Source organism: Coffea arabica, chromosome 6e (assembly GCF_036785885.1).
Source record: "Coffea arabica cultivar ET-39 chromosome 6e, Coffea Arabica ET-39 HiFi, whole genome shotgun sequence".
NCBI classification, from domain to species: domain Eukaryota; kingdom Viridiplantae; phylum Streptophyta; class Magnoliopsida; order Gentianales; family Rubiaceae; genus Coffea; species Coffea arabica.
Window position 1 is genome coordinate 26,118,621 of NC_092321.1, and position 16,025 is coordinate 26,134,645.

General features: G+C 34.8%; 1 protein-coding gene across 1 annotated transcript; it reads left to right on the forward strand.

Annotated features, from left to right (window-relative positions):
- Positions 1 to 2,634: 2,634 nt before the first annotated feature.
- Positions 2,635 to 3,842, forward strand: LOC113696650 (uncharacterized). The gene is made up of 2 exons (XM_027216032.1): positions 2,635 to 3,069; positions 3,216 to 3,842. The coding sequence occupies exons 1-2, from the start codon at positions 2,635 to 2,637 to the stop codon at positions 3,840 to 3,842; spliced, it is 1,062 nt and encodes a 353-aa protein (XP_027071833.1).
- The last annotated feature ends 12,183 nt before the right edge of the window (positions 3,843 to 16,025 follow it).

Genomic DNA, 16,025 nt, shown 5'->3' on the forward strand with positions numbered 1-16,025 from the left:
ACCACTTTTGAAACTAATATCCTACACCATTCTTCAGCGCTAGATTTGGGTAGGCTTACTAATTATTTTATCTGCTATACTGTTCTCTCTGATTAGTATATGCTAACAACCATTAGTTTCATTCTCTTATGAATGCTTTCTTCTGTATTGCGGTCTCTTCTGTGATCTTGTTATCCTCTACCCTCAACTCTTCTATCTCAAGGCTGTCCATCAACCAGCAATCCGCAGCGTCCAACTGGTAACTAGATATTTTAAATTTATGCATGCAAATGTGTGTGTGTGCTCGTCTTGGATTCTTTACATTTTTTTTGTTCTTTCTATTAGTTAGAAGCACCTGTATTTCATATCGTATAGGTCTGCATCACCCAAGAAGAAACATACCATTATTAGAACAGATACCACTTCAGCCAAGTGTTTTGCCAGAGGTTCCAGACTATATGTTTTGTCGTGCTAAGCGATTTTATATGGAGCCACTAAGATTCTATTGTTCAGCGGGCAAAATTCACTTAGCAGAAACTCAAATGCCAGATAAATTATTCACCTTTATAAGGCAAATTCTCCTGAAGCTAGAGAGTTTTGATTTTGCATCCGAAGTTACGACAATATGTTTGCCTATACATCCTTGGGCGTTCATTATGACAAAGATTTAAGTAGAAAGAATAAAGGTATATACATATTCAGGGTACAAGGCTAGATTTATCACTTCATCAACCCATTAGTTCCTTCTAAAGGTGAAAAAGCAGCGAACTTGCAATTATATTTTTATGATACATAGCATGAGATAGCAGATCAGATGGCAATTTCTAGCAAGTTCAGAGAATCCATTGTCCAGTAGCTTAAAGACATTCTTCATGATAATCCTTACTCCACTTTCATAAGAAGTTTGGTAGACCTTCATAATCTTGAAGATTATAAAATTTTCTTGAATTTAGATCCAGGTTTGGATCAAAGAGTCTACAACCTTCCTGCAGTGTCTCAAATAGTAGCAATACGGAATGAAAATGATCATAGCACTGGTGACGGCACTAGAAATATCCAGATCTTCATAAAGGCAGGAAGCAAGCGTATACTAAAACAGTGCTATGGATGTTATGATACACTCCAGTATCCACTTATATTTGCAAGAGGTGAAACTTGATGGCATAAAGGTATACTACGGATACCAAAATCGAATATTCTTAACCAATCATGTGCAACATGCTAGGAAGAAACCATTGTCTCAGTCCAGAATTGCTCACACATAGATGAAGTTATATCTACAGAAGAAAAAGGTATTAATAACAATTGTAGAATTAATCATAGTACCAAAACACTCACTCACATTTATTTATATTTTGCTGCCTTCTACTCAATTCCAACTTGATAGTGTTAGTTCTTACAACTAATTACAATTCCAAAACATTGACGCACATTTACTTATATCTTACTTTTGTGCTTTTAGTTTCTAATTCATATTCTCACCCATTTTTGACAGTGACCAAAAAAAAGAAGACCAAGAGACCAACAGTATCTTGCCGTGAATATTATGCATACAAGTTTCAAATAAGAAATGGTGATGAGTCAAATCTATTACACATAGGATGACTGCTACAGCAGTACTCAGTAGAAACATATGTTAAGCTAGAGACATCATGGTTGGAATTTCACAGAAACAGGCAGCAACACTTGAGAACTGAAGTTTATCAAGGATTGATGGATAGTATGACAAATAGTGAGACTTTGGGATCAAACATTGGAAAACGAATTATTCTTCCAGCAAGTTTTATAGAACGTCCCAGAGACATGTGTCAGAGATATATGGATGCCATATCATTTGTTCAACGGTATGGAAAATCTGACATCTTTCTTACAATGACACGCAATCTGTCCTAGCCAAAGATAAAAAAACATTTAGCGGATGAAGATGAAATCCAAAATAGACCAGATTTAGTTTCTCGAGTATTTCGAGCAAAAATTGAACAATTAAAAGATGATTTGTTCAAGAGAAATCTCTTTGGTGAAGTTGCAGCTTATACTTATGTGATCGAGTTTCAAAAACGAGGATTGCCACATGCTCATTTCCTAATTATCCTCAAACAAAGATCGAAGATGTTTTCACTTGAAACATATGATAGAATTGTTTGTGCAGAGCTACCAGATCCAAAAGAGTCATCCTATTTATATTCATTGCTAATAAAACATATGCTTCATAGACCATGCGATGCACTAAATCCAAATAGCCCGTGTATGCGTCAGAATAGCAAGTGTAGAAATAACTATCCAAAAGATTTTTTTGCATACATTAAACATGCAAAAAACTCCTATCCTATTTACAGAAGGCGCAATAATGGAAGAAATGTTGTTATCAGAAATCATGCACTTGATAATCTGTGGGTTGTCCCATATAATACATATCTACTTGCAAAATTTGACTGCCACATCAATGTCAAGATATGCTCTGCTATTGAAGTAGTGAAATATATTTACAAGTACATCTACAAAGGGCACAACAAGGTTATGTATCAGATCACTGCTTAACAAGCAGAAAATATCATTGATGAGATTCATAATTTTCAATCTGCTAGATGGATATGTGCTCTTGAAGCTATGTGGAGGATATTTGCATTTGATTTAACCAACATTCATCCATCAGTAATGACAATGCACTTACATTTGGAAAATTATCAGTCTATATCATTTACTGAAAATCAGACATTACAGGATATTCTTGCCAATGAGAGAAATTCAACGACAATGTTAATAGAATTTTTCTCTATGAATCGAACAAATAAAAGAGCACAGGATCTCAATTGTCTGTATAAAGAATTTCCCCGATACTTTACTTGGGATGAAGGTGACAGAATATGGATTGACAGAAAACGCGGAGAGGTCATTAGCCATGTTAACACAGCACACCCCATTGAAGAAGAAAGATACTACCTGAGAATGTTGCTTATGCATGTAAGAAAACCAACCTCTTTTGATGACTTAAAATCTGCTGATGCTCACCTAGCATCCTCATACAAAGAAGCAGCAGAACTTCGTGGATTACTCCAAGCAGACAATGGTTTTGATGTATGTTTATCTAAGGTACTTGTGTACAACATGCTAAGTTCCCTGAGACAACTTTTTGCTATCTTACTGGTACACTATCCACCAACAAATCCAAGAACCATTTGTTGAAATTTGAGAATTATCTATCAAAAGACATTAAAAAGAATTTGGCATTATCACAGCAACAAGTGCAAATTCAAGTTCTCAGACTCATTGACCAACATATCCAAATCATGGAAAAAGATATAAGTGACTACAAGCTCACAGACATTCCTTATCATCTGTTGTGCTCAGACAACTCTGCCAAAGAAATTGAAGTTGAGTACCAAATACATATTTCTAACAAAGATTTGGCTTCGATTTCAATGTTGAATAGATTACAAAAATTTGCATTTGACAAAATAATGGAAAAGGTCAATGCAAATGTTCCTGTTGCCTTCTTTATTGATGGTCCTAGTGGAACTGGCAAATCATTTTTGTATAAAGCATTGCTTGCAACTGTCAGATCAAGAGGTCATATTGTACTAGCAACAACAACCTTTGGTGCTACAACATCACTGTTACCTGGAGGATGCATGGCACACTCTCGTTTCAAGATTCCACTTCACCAAGAGAACAGACAAACCTGTAACATCTCAAAACAAAGCAACTTCAATAAGCTTCTAAAGCTTGCAAAGTTGATTATATGGGACGAAGCAGCAATAGTTAAGAAATATGCAATTGAATCATTCGGTACAATGCTTCATGATATTCTGCATTCGGATATTATATTTGGTGGCAAAATCATTGTCTTTGGTGGTAATTTTTGACAAACTCTCCCTGTTGTTCGAAGAGGTTAGAAAGAAGATTATTATCTGTATCACTCATCAATTCTGACATCTGGCCTCATCTGCAAAAAATACAGCTAACTAAAAATATGTGAGCTCGATTGGACCCTCAATTTTCTGATCTTCTGCTTAGAATTGGGAATGGCACGCAACCAACATTTGGAGATAGCAAAATTCAATTGCCATTGTCAATCCTAACACCTTTTGTGGATGATGATGTTTTTGTTGATGAATTAATAAGTGTCATCTATCTATCGCTCACTGATTTCATTCACAACACTTCAAGTGTTATCAATAGGGCCATTCTTACTACAACAAATGACTTTGTCCATGATATAAAAGCCTTTTGATTCAGAGGTTTCCTGGTCAAGAAACAAGATACATGAGTTTCGATCAAACAATTGACCCCTCAAGACAAGCTGATCACGGAGATTTTCTCAACACTATCCAGCCATCAGGATTGCCGCCCCATGAGTTAATCTTGAAACCTTATTGTCCTATAATTCTTTTGAGAAATTTGAATCCTACTGAAGGTTTGTGTAATGGAACACATTTAATTTGTTTGAATTTTGCTTGCAATCTCATTCATGCACAAATTGCTTTAGGAAATCACAGTGGAAAACAAGTTTTATTTCTCGCATTCCGCTTCCTAGCTCAAATGATGAATTTTATCCAATACCGCTCAAGTGAACTCAATTTCTTGTTTCACTGTATTTTGTAATGACCATTAACAAATCACAGGGTCAGACACTTGATTTTGTTGAAATATATTTAAAAGAGCTAGTCTTTTCACATGGCCAATTGTATGTTGCAATGTCAAGGGCAAGAACTGCAGAAAAAATAAAGATACTTCTAAGACCAATTACCCTTGAATCCATGCCAGAGAATAGCACTCGAAACATTGTTTCTCAAGAAATACTTGTAGCTGCAACAGTTACTTGAGTATTGATATTTTTCACTCTGCTTATCATACCTTTTGCAATTAATTTATATGTGCTTGCATCCAAATTATTTCCAGTACATTCTTCTCTGTCCATTATATTTAACATGCTCATATCTTATAATTTTCAGTCATCACTGCTATTAATTGCCTTCACTGATTTATATATTTCATATCATGTAGCTATGGTCGACAGATGTATTCATGTTAATAGTTTGACTCATGAAACAAAGGATTGGATGATCAAGGTGATTGTCACTGAAAAATCACCAATCTACCTAGGAAAGGATCAAAGCTTTTGGTCCATCAGACTGATGTTTTCAGATGAACATATTAGAAACATATTTCCATTTACCTTATAGCACCAAAACACATTGCTATTACTTTTAATATTTCCCGTATCATTAATTGTCATTCTAAACAACTCATTTATCAAAAATTATGATTTTACCATCAAACCACTTACACTCCCACTGCAATGACTGCTCCGTGAACATCTCCTTTACTCATTCAATTACCTACTTTGATTTATCTTCATTGACTTTCCCCTTTTTTTTAGTTAGCTATTTTCATTTATCCTCATTGACTTCCCGCTTTCTCTCTTGTTTTGACAGCATGAATCAATTCAAGCAATTGCATTTAATAGAGATGGCAATTACATCCATGACAAATTATAGCTTTATGAGACCTATTACATTGTTAATGCTGCTGTTGTGCTAATTACTGATGCAAGAAACCAAGCTAGCTCCATTCCACTCCAGTTAACACTGACCAAGGCTACCTTCATCAAAAAAGCCAACCAAACAGACTCACTTCAGCTAATGGAACACTTTCCTACCACTCTATTCTACAGTCTTTGACAAATACAAGAATAGTGATGCAGATAGATTCAGTATAAAAAAAGTCATAAACAATAAATGCTATACACTAACCTGCTATACATATTCTAATCATGCAGATATCTTATGTGTAGCAATCCATGCATTCCCATAAGAAGTAGTTAGTACTGCAAGAGGACAACGTAGAATCTGAAGATTCATAGTTGTGAATCCTGAGTAAGTATCTCATCATCTTAACTCTGAAAACTCCAACATAAATTTCCCTACACAAGATTTCACATATCAAGAAGCCACTTAAGATTTACATTCAACTCTGTCACCCATATATTGAATTTTGCTGATATAGACCAATGATATTCACAATGTGGGAACCTTACGTTTACTACGAAGGTGTTGAACTCATAAACACAATCCACACCTATCCAACAATTTTGATTCTACGACCCAGAATCACCACGTATCATGGTAAAAATATCAATAAAATCAAACTAACACTATTTCCATTTAGCTTAAATAAATATAGTTCAATTTACTTTCTCTGCACAATAAATCAGGAATTGATATTAGCACTAGGCCAAATAGCACAATTGTTCTGGATCCACCATTACATCAGACTGCTGCCCTCAAAACATGGTATGTTTTCACATACACATACTATTCTCTTTTATTGAAAATTCTCTTCCAAACTATCCAGATTAACACTGACATTTGCGTTTACTAACACAGGGTTGAAGAAACATTTCTTACATTCACAGAGTCATTAATGAGAGACTGCATGAAAAAAATAAACAAAAAACAGTTACACCAGTTAGCACTAAAGTTCGCTTGATTGCACAAATTTTTGCATCATCGAATCTGGTAAATCATGGACATATATCCACTAATCCTCTACATTATCAACTCCACATCTTATTACTCTTATAATACCATTGACTCAATTATACTAACATCAATATAACTTTGTTTGAATTAGATAAAAAAAACTTTTGGGTCAATGGGAAGATTAGAATCATCAATTACAATCAATGTTTTTTCTTTGCAACATGTACTGCCAGCAACAAAATCACTGGTGCTCCAATGGATATGGAATTTGATTGCAATTTTTGTGGACTTAAAGACACAAAACCAAAACCAAAGTAAGTTGATTTTTAAATTCTTAAAATTTTTCATCACACCTTTCATACACTCTATCTCATATACTAACAACCATTTGTGCTACAGAGCTAAATTTCATGTACAAGTTTATGATGACACTGGTTTCATCGATGCAACAGTAGATGATATACATGTTGAGACCCTCCTTGATTGCACTGCTACTAAAATCTATGAAAAACATCTCCAGGTACATTAATTTTGATATAATTATACAAACAGATATAATTTCAATCAACGCTAGCTAACAAAATCAATAACACAGGTGATCCCATTAATGTTGCAGGGAGAATCATTGCCTTTCAGCACAATTAATGAAAAACTGCAAAATCAAAACTTCTTTTGTGAAATGAGATCATATCTTCCTTCTCAAAAACATCCTCTCCCATTATTTTTCCTCACAGCCTTCATCCTAGAAAAACCACCACAACAACCAGTAACTGGCCAAATTACTGAAGCACAGCCATCAGAGTTACCTGTAACTCGCCATCTTTGCTGAAAAACAGCACCACAGAAAGCACACCTTCAACTGGACAACTTTCCCTGACTCCCACTCCAACATCAGCTTTATCTGTTGTGCCAGTGGATCAAAATAGCCACAAAGGTCTCTCATTTTCAGTCAAACGAAGTCTTGAAGAAGAACTGACAAAAACAACAAAGCGCCCAAAGCTTGACTGAGCTCCATAGTCAAAAGAAAAAAATCACAAAAGTTCTAGAGATCATTAGTCAAAAAACAGCGACCACACATGTATTGCTTTTTCTTCAAACAACAAACTACTTTTGTTATTTTGGTGATAAACTAGCACTTATGAGATTTCAATTCTATATCCATGTTTATAATCACCAAAAAATTTAGTATTATCTGTAAATTATCTTAGCATGTTTACAAATATTAGCTACTTCTACTAAAATGACTCCTCTTACTTTCTAATTGGGGCACCCCGTGTCAAACATGGGGTCTCACCACCTAGTATTGTACTTAATTTAGGATGAAAGTTGCAATTAACTCTTGGATTGCAAATCTATTTGGGGAATCATGGTGATTTGACACATTTATTGAGGAAAACGTATTTATAGTGGTCGCTACTTTCGGTTTTTAAAGTGTACAAGTTTTGGCAAAAATTCAACTTATATACCTCTACAAAAGGAAACTTGAATACCCTAGACAACCGAAGTCCAACTCATTCCCGAATCACCGTTCAAGTTCCAAGTTCACTCACTTATCTTTCGAATGAAAATTTGGACAGCATACCCTTTGTATTTATCCATTTTTCTAGCCATTTAAGGCTTCATTGTTTTCCTCAAATCAACCCAATTCAAACACCACAAGTATGCATATCAAGATAGCTCTTCATCTAGGCTACAAACCATCCAAATATAAGTCATTTCTAGCAAATAATCAACCACTACCAAAGCTGAAATTTTCTTATCAAAGTAGAAATTTCATCTTTGAACACTAAAAAGTCACAACCATGCCACTAATCACCTCACAAATTCCATATTCAAGCTCCATACCAACATAAGATAGTTGAACAACATAAATCAAGGCTAAAATAGCAAACTCTAGCTGAAATTTTCACTAAACAACCCAAAACTAGAAGATCATCTATAATATTCCAAGATTCATGTCATCTCAACTATATATAGCAAGAATAAGAAAGAAAAACTTAGTTTTAGACTTATACCTTCCAAAACACTTGAACAAAGTGAAGAACCAAGCAATTTCCTCCAAGAATTTCACCACTCCAAATTTCCTAAACACCAAGGTGCAAGTTTAATCGGTTTATTTTTGTGGTTTCAACTCAAACAAGGCAAGATTCAAGATGTAGTTGGAAGTTCTCCTCTCTTGTTTTTCTCTCCAAGAGTTCGGCCAACATGAAGGAAAAATGAAAAAAAATGAGCCAAGAAGAAAGATAAGAAGAAAGAAAACTCATTTGGTCAAAGCTATCTTGGATTACCAACACTTGGCAACCAAGTTTTCCTTTTTTTTTTTCTTTTCTCCCTTTCTTTGGTCAATATTTTTGACTGGTTTAGGGGATAATCTAGGGGTGATTAGCTGAAATGAAAGCAAGGGGATTACGGTAAGAAAGTAGTGGTCAAATGGTGTACTCAATCGGTAACAAACGGTGTACGTCGGTTCAAGCCTATTTTCCTTAACTCTCTTGTACTTGTGTTTTAACTTATGATTTACTAACTTATTATTAGCACTTCTAATCACACACTTCCTCTTACTTAATACTTTCTTTTATCCATCAAATTTAGTACACATACCTCACCAAGTGATCACACGACCAAAATGCGCAAAAACCCTAATTTGCTCTAACTATAAAAGTAAAAGTAAAACTCTCGATCCTATTACATATTACAACTATTGAGGGAATAAAATTAGTAGTAAAAGGAATTATAAATTAATTTATTCAAAATAAGAGAGAATTATAAGAAAATATAAGCAAATTTTCAAGTCGTCACACTCTCTCCCCCTTAAAAGAATTTCGACCTCGAAATTCATACATTTATTCGTAAATAACTCAGGGTATTTTTCTTGCATGTCCGTCTCTAGCTCCCATATCTCACCATAGCCAAAATTTTAGCCAGACAATGAAAAACATGAATCGTACCTTCCACCACTTTAGATGGGTTAAACACTGGCTGGTGGTTTAGGATTTGACCTGTCTAACTGCTGAATCTCACCAAAGAGAGGACAAGTTGCAATCTGGTGCTCAGCACTACCACACCATAAACATTTTCAGATTTTTCTCCAATAATTATCCTCAGTATGGTTGGTTTTTCCACAATATCCACAAGATAAGTGAGAGATTGAGGTTTGATCTCCTTGTGAGACACCTCTCAGTTGTCCTCCTCCACTTGGGGCTCCTCTCGGAGCAACTCCCTTGGATGTTCCCAAAATTCTCACACCACCAGCTCCTCGACCCACGTTAGAGGGTGGCACACCTAGATCCAAATCACCTTGTTCTTGCCCTTGGTCTCCACTAGACGCACCTTTCTTTCTTGCATGAAAAGCTTTCACTTGCGCCCTTGCAATTTCTATCCTCTGGGCTTTCTCAAGAACCTCCGTGAAAGTATTAATTTGTGCTGCCGCCAAAACCTCTTGTATCTCTACGTTCAACCCTTGCACAAATCGCCTCACCCTCCTTTGCTCCGTAGCTATCAATTCAGGAGCAAATTTTGATAATTTAGTGAACTGAGTTTCATACTCAGATACACTTAAGCCTCCTTGACGTAGCCTAATGAAATCGTCCTCCCTTTTCTCTTGGACTATTGGTGGAAGATATTACTCGTTAAACTCTCGTATAAAGTTCAACTAGGTCCACGCTATCCTTTCTCTCTCCTACTTGACCCTAATTACATTCCACCATACTCTGGCTGGTCTCTCAAATTGAAATACCGCAAAATTCACCTGCCTTTCCTCCGTATAATTCAAGATGGCGAAAATGTTGATCATTGCTTCCAGCCATCTTTCGGCTACCTCAGGATTTGACCCTCCAAGAAATTTGGGAGGAGAAAACTTTTGAAACCGCTCTAGAGCCCTATCTTCCCCTATTTCAGGGTCCCTAGGTTGATTGATAGGGGTTTGACCCTGTTGTTCTACCAAGCGAGCTAAAATATTGGTCATTTGCTGAATTGCCGTTGCTACCTGATCCCCTCCTTCACCTCGGGATCTAGGTTGTGGCTCAACCGTTGCACCTCTCTCTTCTCTCGATTCTTGTATTTGTTCTTGTACTCGTCCAGCCCCATGTCCACGGTTAGAACTGCGTCCTCGACTAGTCCCATGTCCCTGACTTCGCCTACCCTCCATGCCTTTTTTGAAAAATAGACGATATAAGTATGAGCAAAATAAAGTAGCTATAAATCTCGATAAAAGTATTTTCAAATCATAAAATGAAAATAATAGAGCACATTTAAAATAAAATACTCTTCTTATATGCATATCATAACAAGTCACATATCCTATGGGACATTAACCCCAAGTATTGTTCAAGCACTACACTTAATCAAAACTCGAAGAAGTGCAATCAGGTATGTACACTTGAATAATAAGGATTCCAATTCTCACTAATATTTTCAATATCTCCCAAGTCCAGACTATTCGCATTCCCCGTGCCTTGGTTTTCGCCATCCAGATTTATCCTAATATTACTCGGGATATCAACTTATCATAAAAGTATCACTCTTTGGTACTCAAATATAAGAATCTAAAAATATGATAATTTACCACTCGAGCTGGCTAGTCCCAAGAGGAAATCAACCACTTTTGAGATTCCTGCCCAACATACAGATTTAATTTTCCTCAATAACAGATATTCATTCCACACTTACAGGTCAATTCCCACAGTCCGAGAACCCTCTCCCGATAAGAGTTCAAAAGAGCTCTGATACCATTTGTGACGACCCCATCTCCTTCTAGAGCGTACCCTAAGGTTTAGCGGATCGCCTGCCCAACTCTCTACCCAACTCTCGTCAGGACTCACTCACTCACGTCAAGAAAATAAGTTACAACTTCAAAAGTAAAGGAAACAACAATTCTCAAGCTTAGAAAGTACATTCATACTCATTTCTATCTCAAACGTTCATACATATCCGAATCCGAATATATCAAGAGATTCAAGTTCTAACTACACTTCTAACCGTAATCAAGCATTAGCGCTAATAGAATTACAAAATTTAAAAGTCTAGACCAAACTAGCATTTCCAGTTTCACGCCTATGCTCGTAACTCCCCTGTAAGGAAAACAAAAGCTAATAGAGTGAGTCAAAACTTAGTAAGGTTCGAAAACTTCATGCAGACTAGCAAGTTGGCAATATGTAAAACTTGAAATCTCAAAATGAGCGAGTATAAAAGTTCATAAAAGAAACAACAACGCTGCAAGTAACAATTATTTCAAAGTATAAGGATATAGACGGCTCTCAAAAACTGAATTTCCGTTGCATTACTTGATCTGAACCCGTTGACACTCCGTTAACGTTTAAAAAAGCAAAACCATGACCGTAGATCTCCACTTTACACCAATTTCCATCCACCAATCAACCCCCTTATCGGGCCCAAAATTCCAAAGTAAAAGTGATGGTAATACTCGAGTATATCGAATCCAATGAACCATATCCAAAGGATTATACAATAAACAATAAACAAAAAATAGTACCTATGGTTCGTCAGTCTCCTCGACCAAACCCTTACTGGCTCGATTCGACTGACTAACCAATAAGGTGAGGATAAATGTAGTGAAACGAGATGAGAGGCACCTCCCACTCGGATTGAGTGTGGTACATGCTACCGCTCAACACTTACAAGTCAAGTCAAAGATCTCGGGTAGTATTCAAATTGTACACATGTATATCAAATCAATAATAACCAGTAAACAGTAATAAATCACATTAGGGCAAGTGCGATGAAGTACACCCTTGCCCGTCCAAACAAGTCAAATATTTCTTTCAAATATCAAGTTCAATCATGCACTTGGAAACACTCACCAACAATTTATTTCTTTTCAAAACCACGTCCAAGGTCAACTCCTTGGTTGGAGTCCAAATCTGCGATAAAATATCATTGGACAGTTTGAAAGCAATTAGGGTTCAAAATATAAGAGTTTCGCTTAAAGAAAAGAAAATAAATGAAACTCGTTGAAGTAGTATTCATTTCACTTATCAAACTCTAAAAAATTCATGCTCGCTCGTTTGGTTTCAATAAAGAAAAGATTAACACTTTTAAGTTCGCAACTTGGTCTAAAAGACGAGGAAAACGTATTTATAGTGGTCGCTACTTTCGCTTTTTAAAGTATACAAGTTTTGGCAAAAATTCAACTTATATACCTCTACTAAAGGAAACTTGAATACCCTAGACAACCGAAGTCCAACTCATTCCCGAATCACCATTCAAGTTCCAAGTTCACTCACTTATCTTTCGAATGAAAATTTGGGCAGCATACCCTTTGTATTTATCCATTTTTTCAGCCATTTAAGGCTTCATTGTTTTCCTCAAATCAACCCAATTCAAACACCACAAGTATGCATATCAAGATAGCTCTTCATCTAGGCTACAAACCATCCAAATATAAGTCATTTCCAGCAAATAATCAACCACTACCAAAGCTGGAATTTCATCTTTGAACACTTAAAAGTCACAACCATGCCACTAATCACCTCACAAATTCCATATCCAAGCTCCATACCAACATAAGATAGTTGAACAACATAAATCAAGGCTAAAATAGCAAACCCTAGCTGAAATTTTCACTAAACAACCCAAAACTAGAAGATCATCTATAATATTCCAAGGTTCATGCCATCTAGACTATATATAGTAAGAATAAGAAAGAAAAACTTAGTTTTAGACTTATACCTTCCAAAACACTTGAACAAAGTGGAGAACCAAGCTATTTCCTCCAAGAATTTCACCACTCCAAGCTTCCTAAGCACCAAGGTGCAAGTTGTGGTTTCAACTCAAACAAGGCAAGATTCAAGATATAGTTGGAAGTTCTCCTCTCTTGTTTTTTTCTCTCCAAGAGTTTGGCCAACATGAAGGAAAAATGAAGAAAAATGAGCCAAGAAAAAAGATAAGAAGAAAGAAAACTCATTTGGTCAAAGCTATCTTGGATTACCAACACTTGGCAACCAAGTTTTCCTTCTTCTTTTTTTTCTTTTCTCCCTTTCTTTGGTCAATATTTTCAGCTGGTTTAGGGGATAATCTAGGGGTGATTAGCTGAAATGAAAGCAAGGAGATTACGGTAAGAAAGTAGTGGTCAAATGGTGTACTCAATCGGTAACAAACGGTGCACGTCCGTTCAAGCCTATTTTCCTTAACTCTCTTGTACTTGTGTTTTAACTTATGATTCACTAACTTATTATTAGCACTTCTAATCACAACTTCCTCTTACTTAATACTTTCTTTTATCCATCAAATTTAGTACACATACCTCACCAAGTGATCACACGACCAAAATGCGCAAAAACCCTAATTTGCTCTAACTATAAAAGTAAAAGTAAAACTCTCGATCCTATTATATATTACAACTATTGAGGGAATAAAATTAGTAGTAAAAGTAATTATAAATTAACTTATTCAAAATAAGAGGGAATTATAAGAAAATATAAGCGAATTTTCAAGTCGTCACATCTTACTTCTTTTTTTTTCATTTTTGGTTATATTTTGTAATTATGTACAATTTTTATATTTTTTAGGAAAAAATATATTATCATGTGATGTTTCACCAAGACAATTCTAGTTAGGCATTCTTCTATCTTTGTTTCTTTCTTTTTTCCCTTATTTTGCAATCACTTTATGGTCTATTAAATTTAATTGAAGGATTTAGTAAGATTTTGTATATATTTAAACAAATGTTAATTTCTATTTGTTTTTTAATACACAAATATTGTAGTGTTACTCTTATTTTTGATAGCCATCTTACTTTTATTTTGTTTAGTATTAGATATTATAGTTGACATAGGAAGTTTATATAGTATAATAATATGTTGAGGATTTGATTTTTATCATTCCCTTAGAAGGTCTCAAGGCTTGATGGTGTTGATGTGATTTGTCAAAAAAAATTCTTTACATGACAATTGCCTTGAAGAAAATCCTTACTTAAACATAAAGTTGTATCCATCTACCATTGTATAATAATTGTAGTAACTAGCTTGGGGAAAGACCCAATTTTTACATATATTTGGCCATATAACGACTCTTTGGTTATTTAGACAAGTTTTCCTTATCATTCGCTAATAGTATTCATACACCTAAATTGTTAACTATTGAAATTTTGTACATATTCATTAATTGTGTCAAAATAGAGATTGTTGTGTGATTGCAATCAAAATTGATAGGTAGCTACTTTATACCAAAATTTTGGTCCTAAATAGATGTTTGTCATTTTAATACATGGTTTTATTAATGCATAATATGTATCAATTTGATTGGCATATTGATGTGGAACTATGAACTCACAATGAGAATAATGTAGGAACTTTGCCATCATTGGATTCATAACTAAATGCTTTTAGTGAGATGTCTGACATATCACATTCTTATTCATGTATATATCATCTCTTTTATTCAGGTTTTTCTTTCTCATGTAGCCAATATTTTCTGGTTTTCCTTTCAAAAGACAACCTCCCTATGTGCCACTAGTCATTCTTCCTTTTGAAATAGTATCTTATTCATGAACTGAGCCTAAATAAGCTTTTATAATTTGTGTTTAGAAGCAATATGTGTAATACTACTATTTTTAAATGCAGCAATTTCCCTTTTGCGATTTAAGAGAATCTCTCCTACATGCTAACACAGACTTTGACTGCTTATTGTTTATTTTTCAGCTTCTTGCTACCTCTTAAAGAGACTTGTAGAGACTTTTTTTGATGCATTGAAGTTCTGGAAAATTGAGTTCAATAGTTCACAGTCAAGGTTATTGTTAAACCTACAATGGTGACTTAATTATTGAAGAAAAGAGAAAGATATTACCAATAATGTGAGCATTTCTTAATTTATTTCATGATTTATGACTCTAGATTTTTTTTGGTTCATTTTGTTTGAATGACTTGTTCGTATTTCTCATAGATGTCCAAAAAATTATATTAGAAAAGTAACAGATTTACTGAATAGTTTGGCATAATTCAGCATCAAATTGATAGGTTTTGTTACCAGGATCATTTGACAGTTGAACAACTCAAGTTTACTATAGTGTTCACCACAATAGCAAATGTGAAATTTTGTTATGCTTAATTTTGTCTCTATGTTATAGACTTGCAGTTCATTTTTTAGAAATTTAAAGGGCCTATTTGGCAAACAAGTTTTTGGCCAAGTTTGTCTTCTACAAATTTTTTAACAACTTTAACTACAGTAACCATAAAAAACTTCTCAAAGTTTTTAAACTATACACTTCAAAATATTCAAAAATTTACAAGCTTCAAAAATTTTTCCTACAATTCCTATAGTAAGTTACAGTAAGGTTTTAGGCAAACACCAAAAAAACTCATTTCCCAAACAAGGCCTTTATTTTGTTATCAAACTTTTATTAGAGATTCTATCTCTAGGTGGGCCGGAGATGTGCTTTGCACAATAAAAGAAATGTAAAATTAGATTTCAAAATCTTTTGCTTGAGTTGGTTCTATGGCTTTGTACTCTTATCCTTTTTTTATTGTCTTTAATGATAATATATTTAGAGTTTGGTATGATTGATATGCGTGAAAATGGGCATGCCACAACTATATGGTTGAAGAAGTT

Excerpts from the sequence above, each read along its gene's own strand:
- LOC113696650 (XM_027216032.1), top strand. The coding sequence starts at position 2,635 with ATGACAATGCACTTACATTTGGAAAATTATCAGTCTATATCATTTACT. Across the intron at positions 3,070-3,215 it reads TTGATGTATGTTTATCTAAG|CAACAAGTGCAAATTCAAGT; the intron begins GTACTTGTGTAC and ends GCATTATCACAG.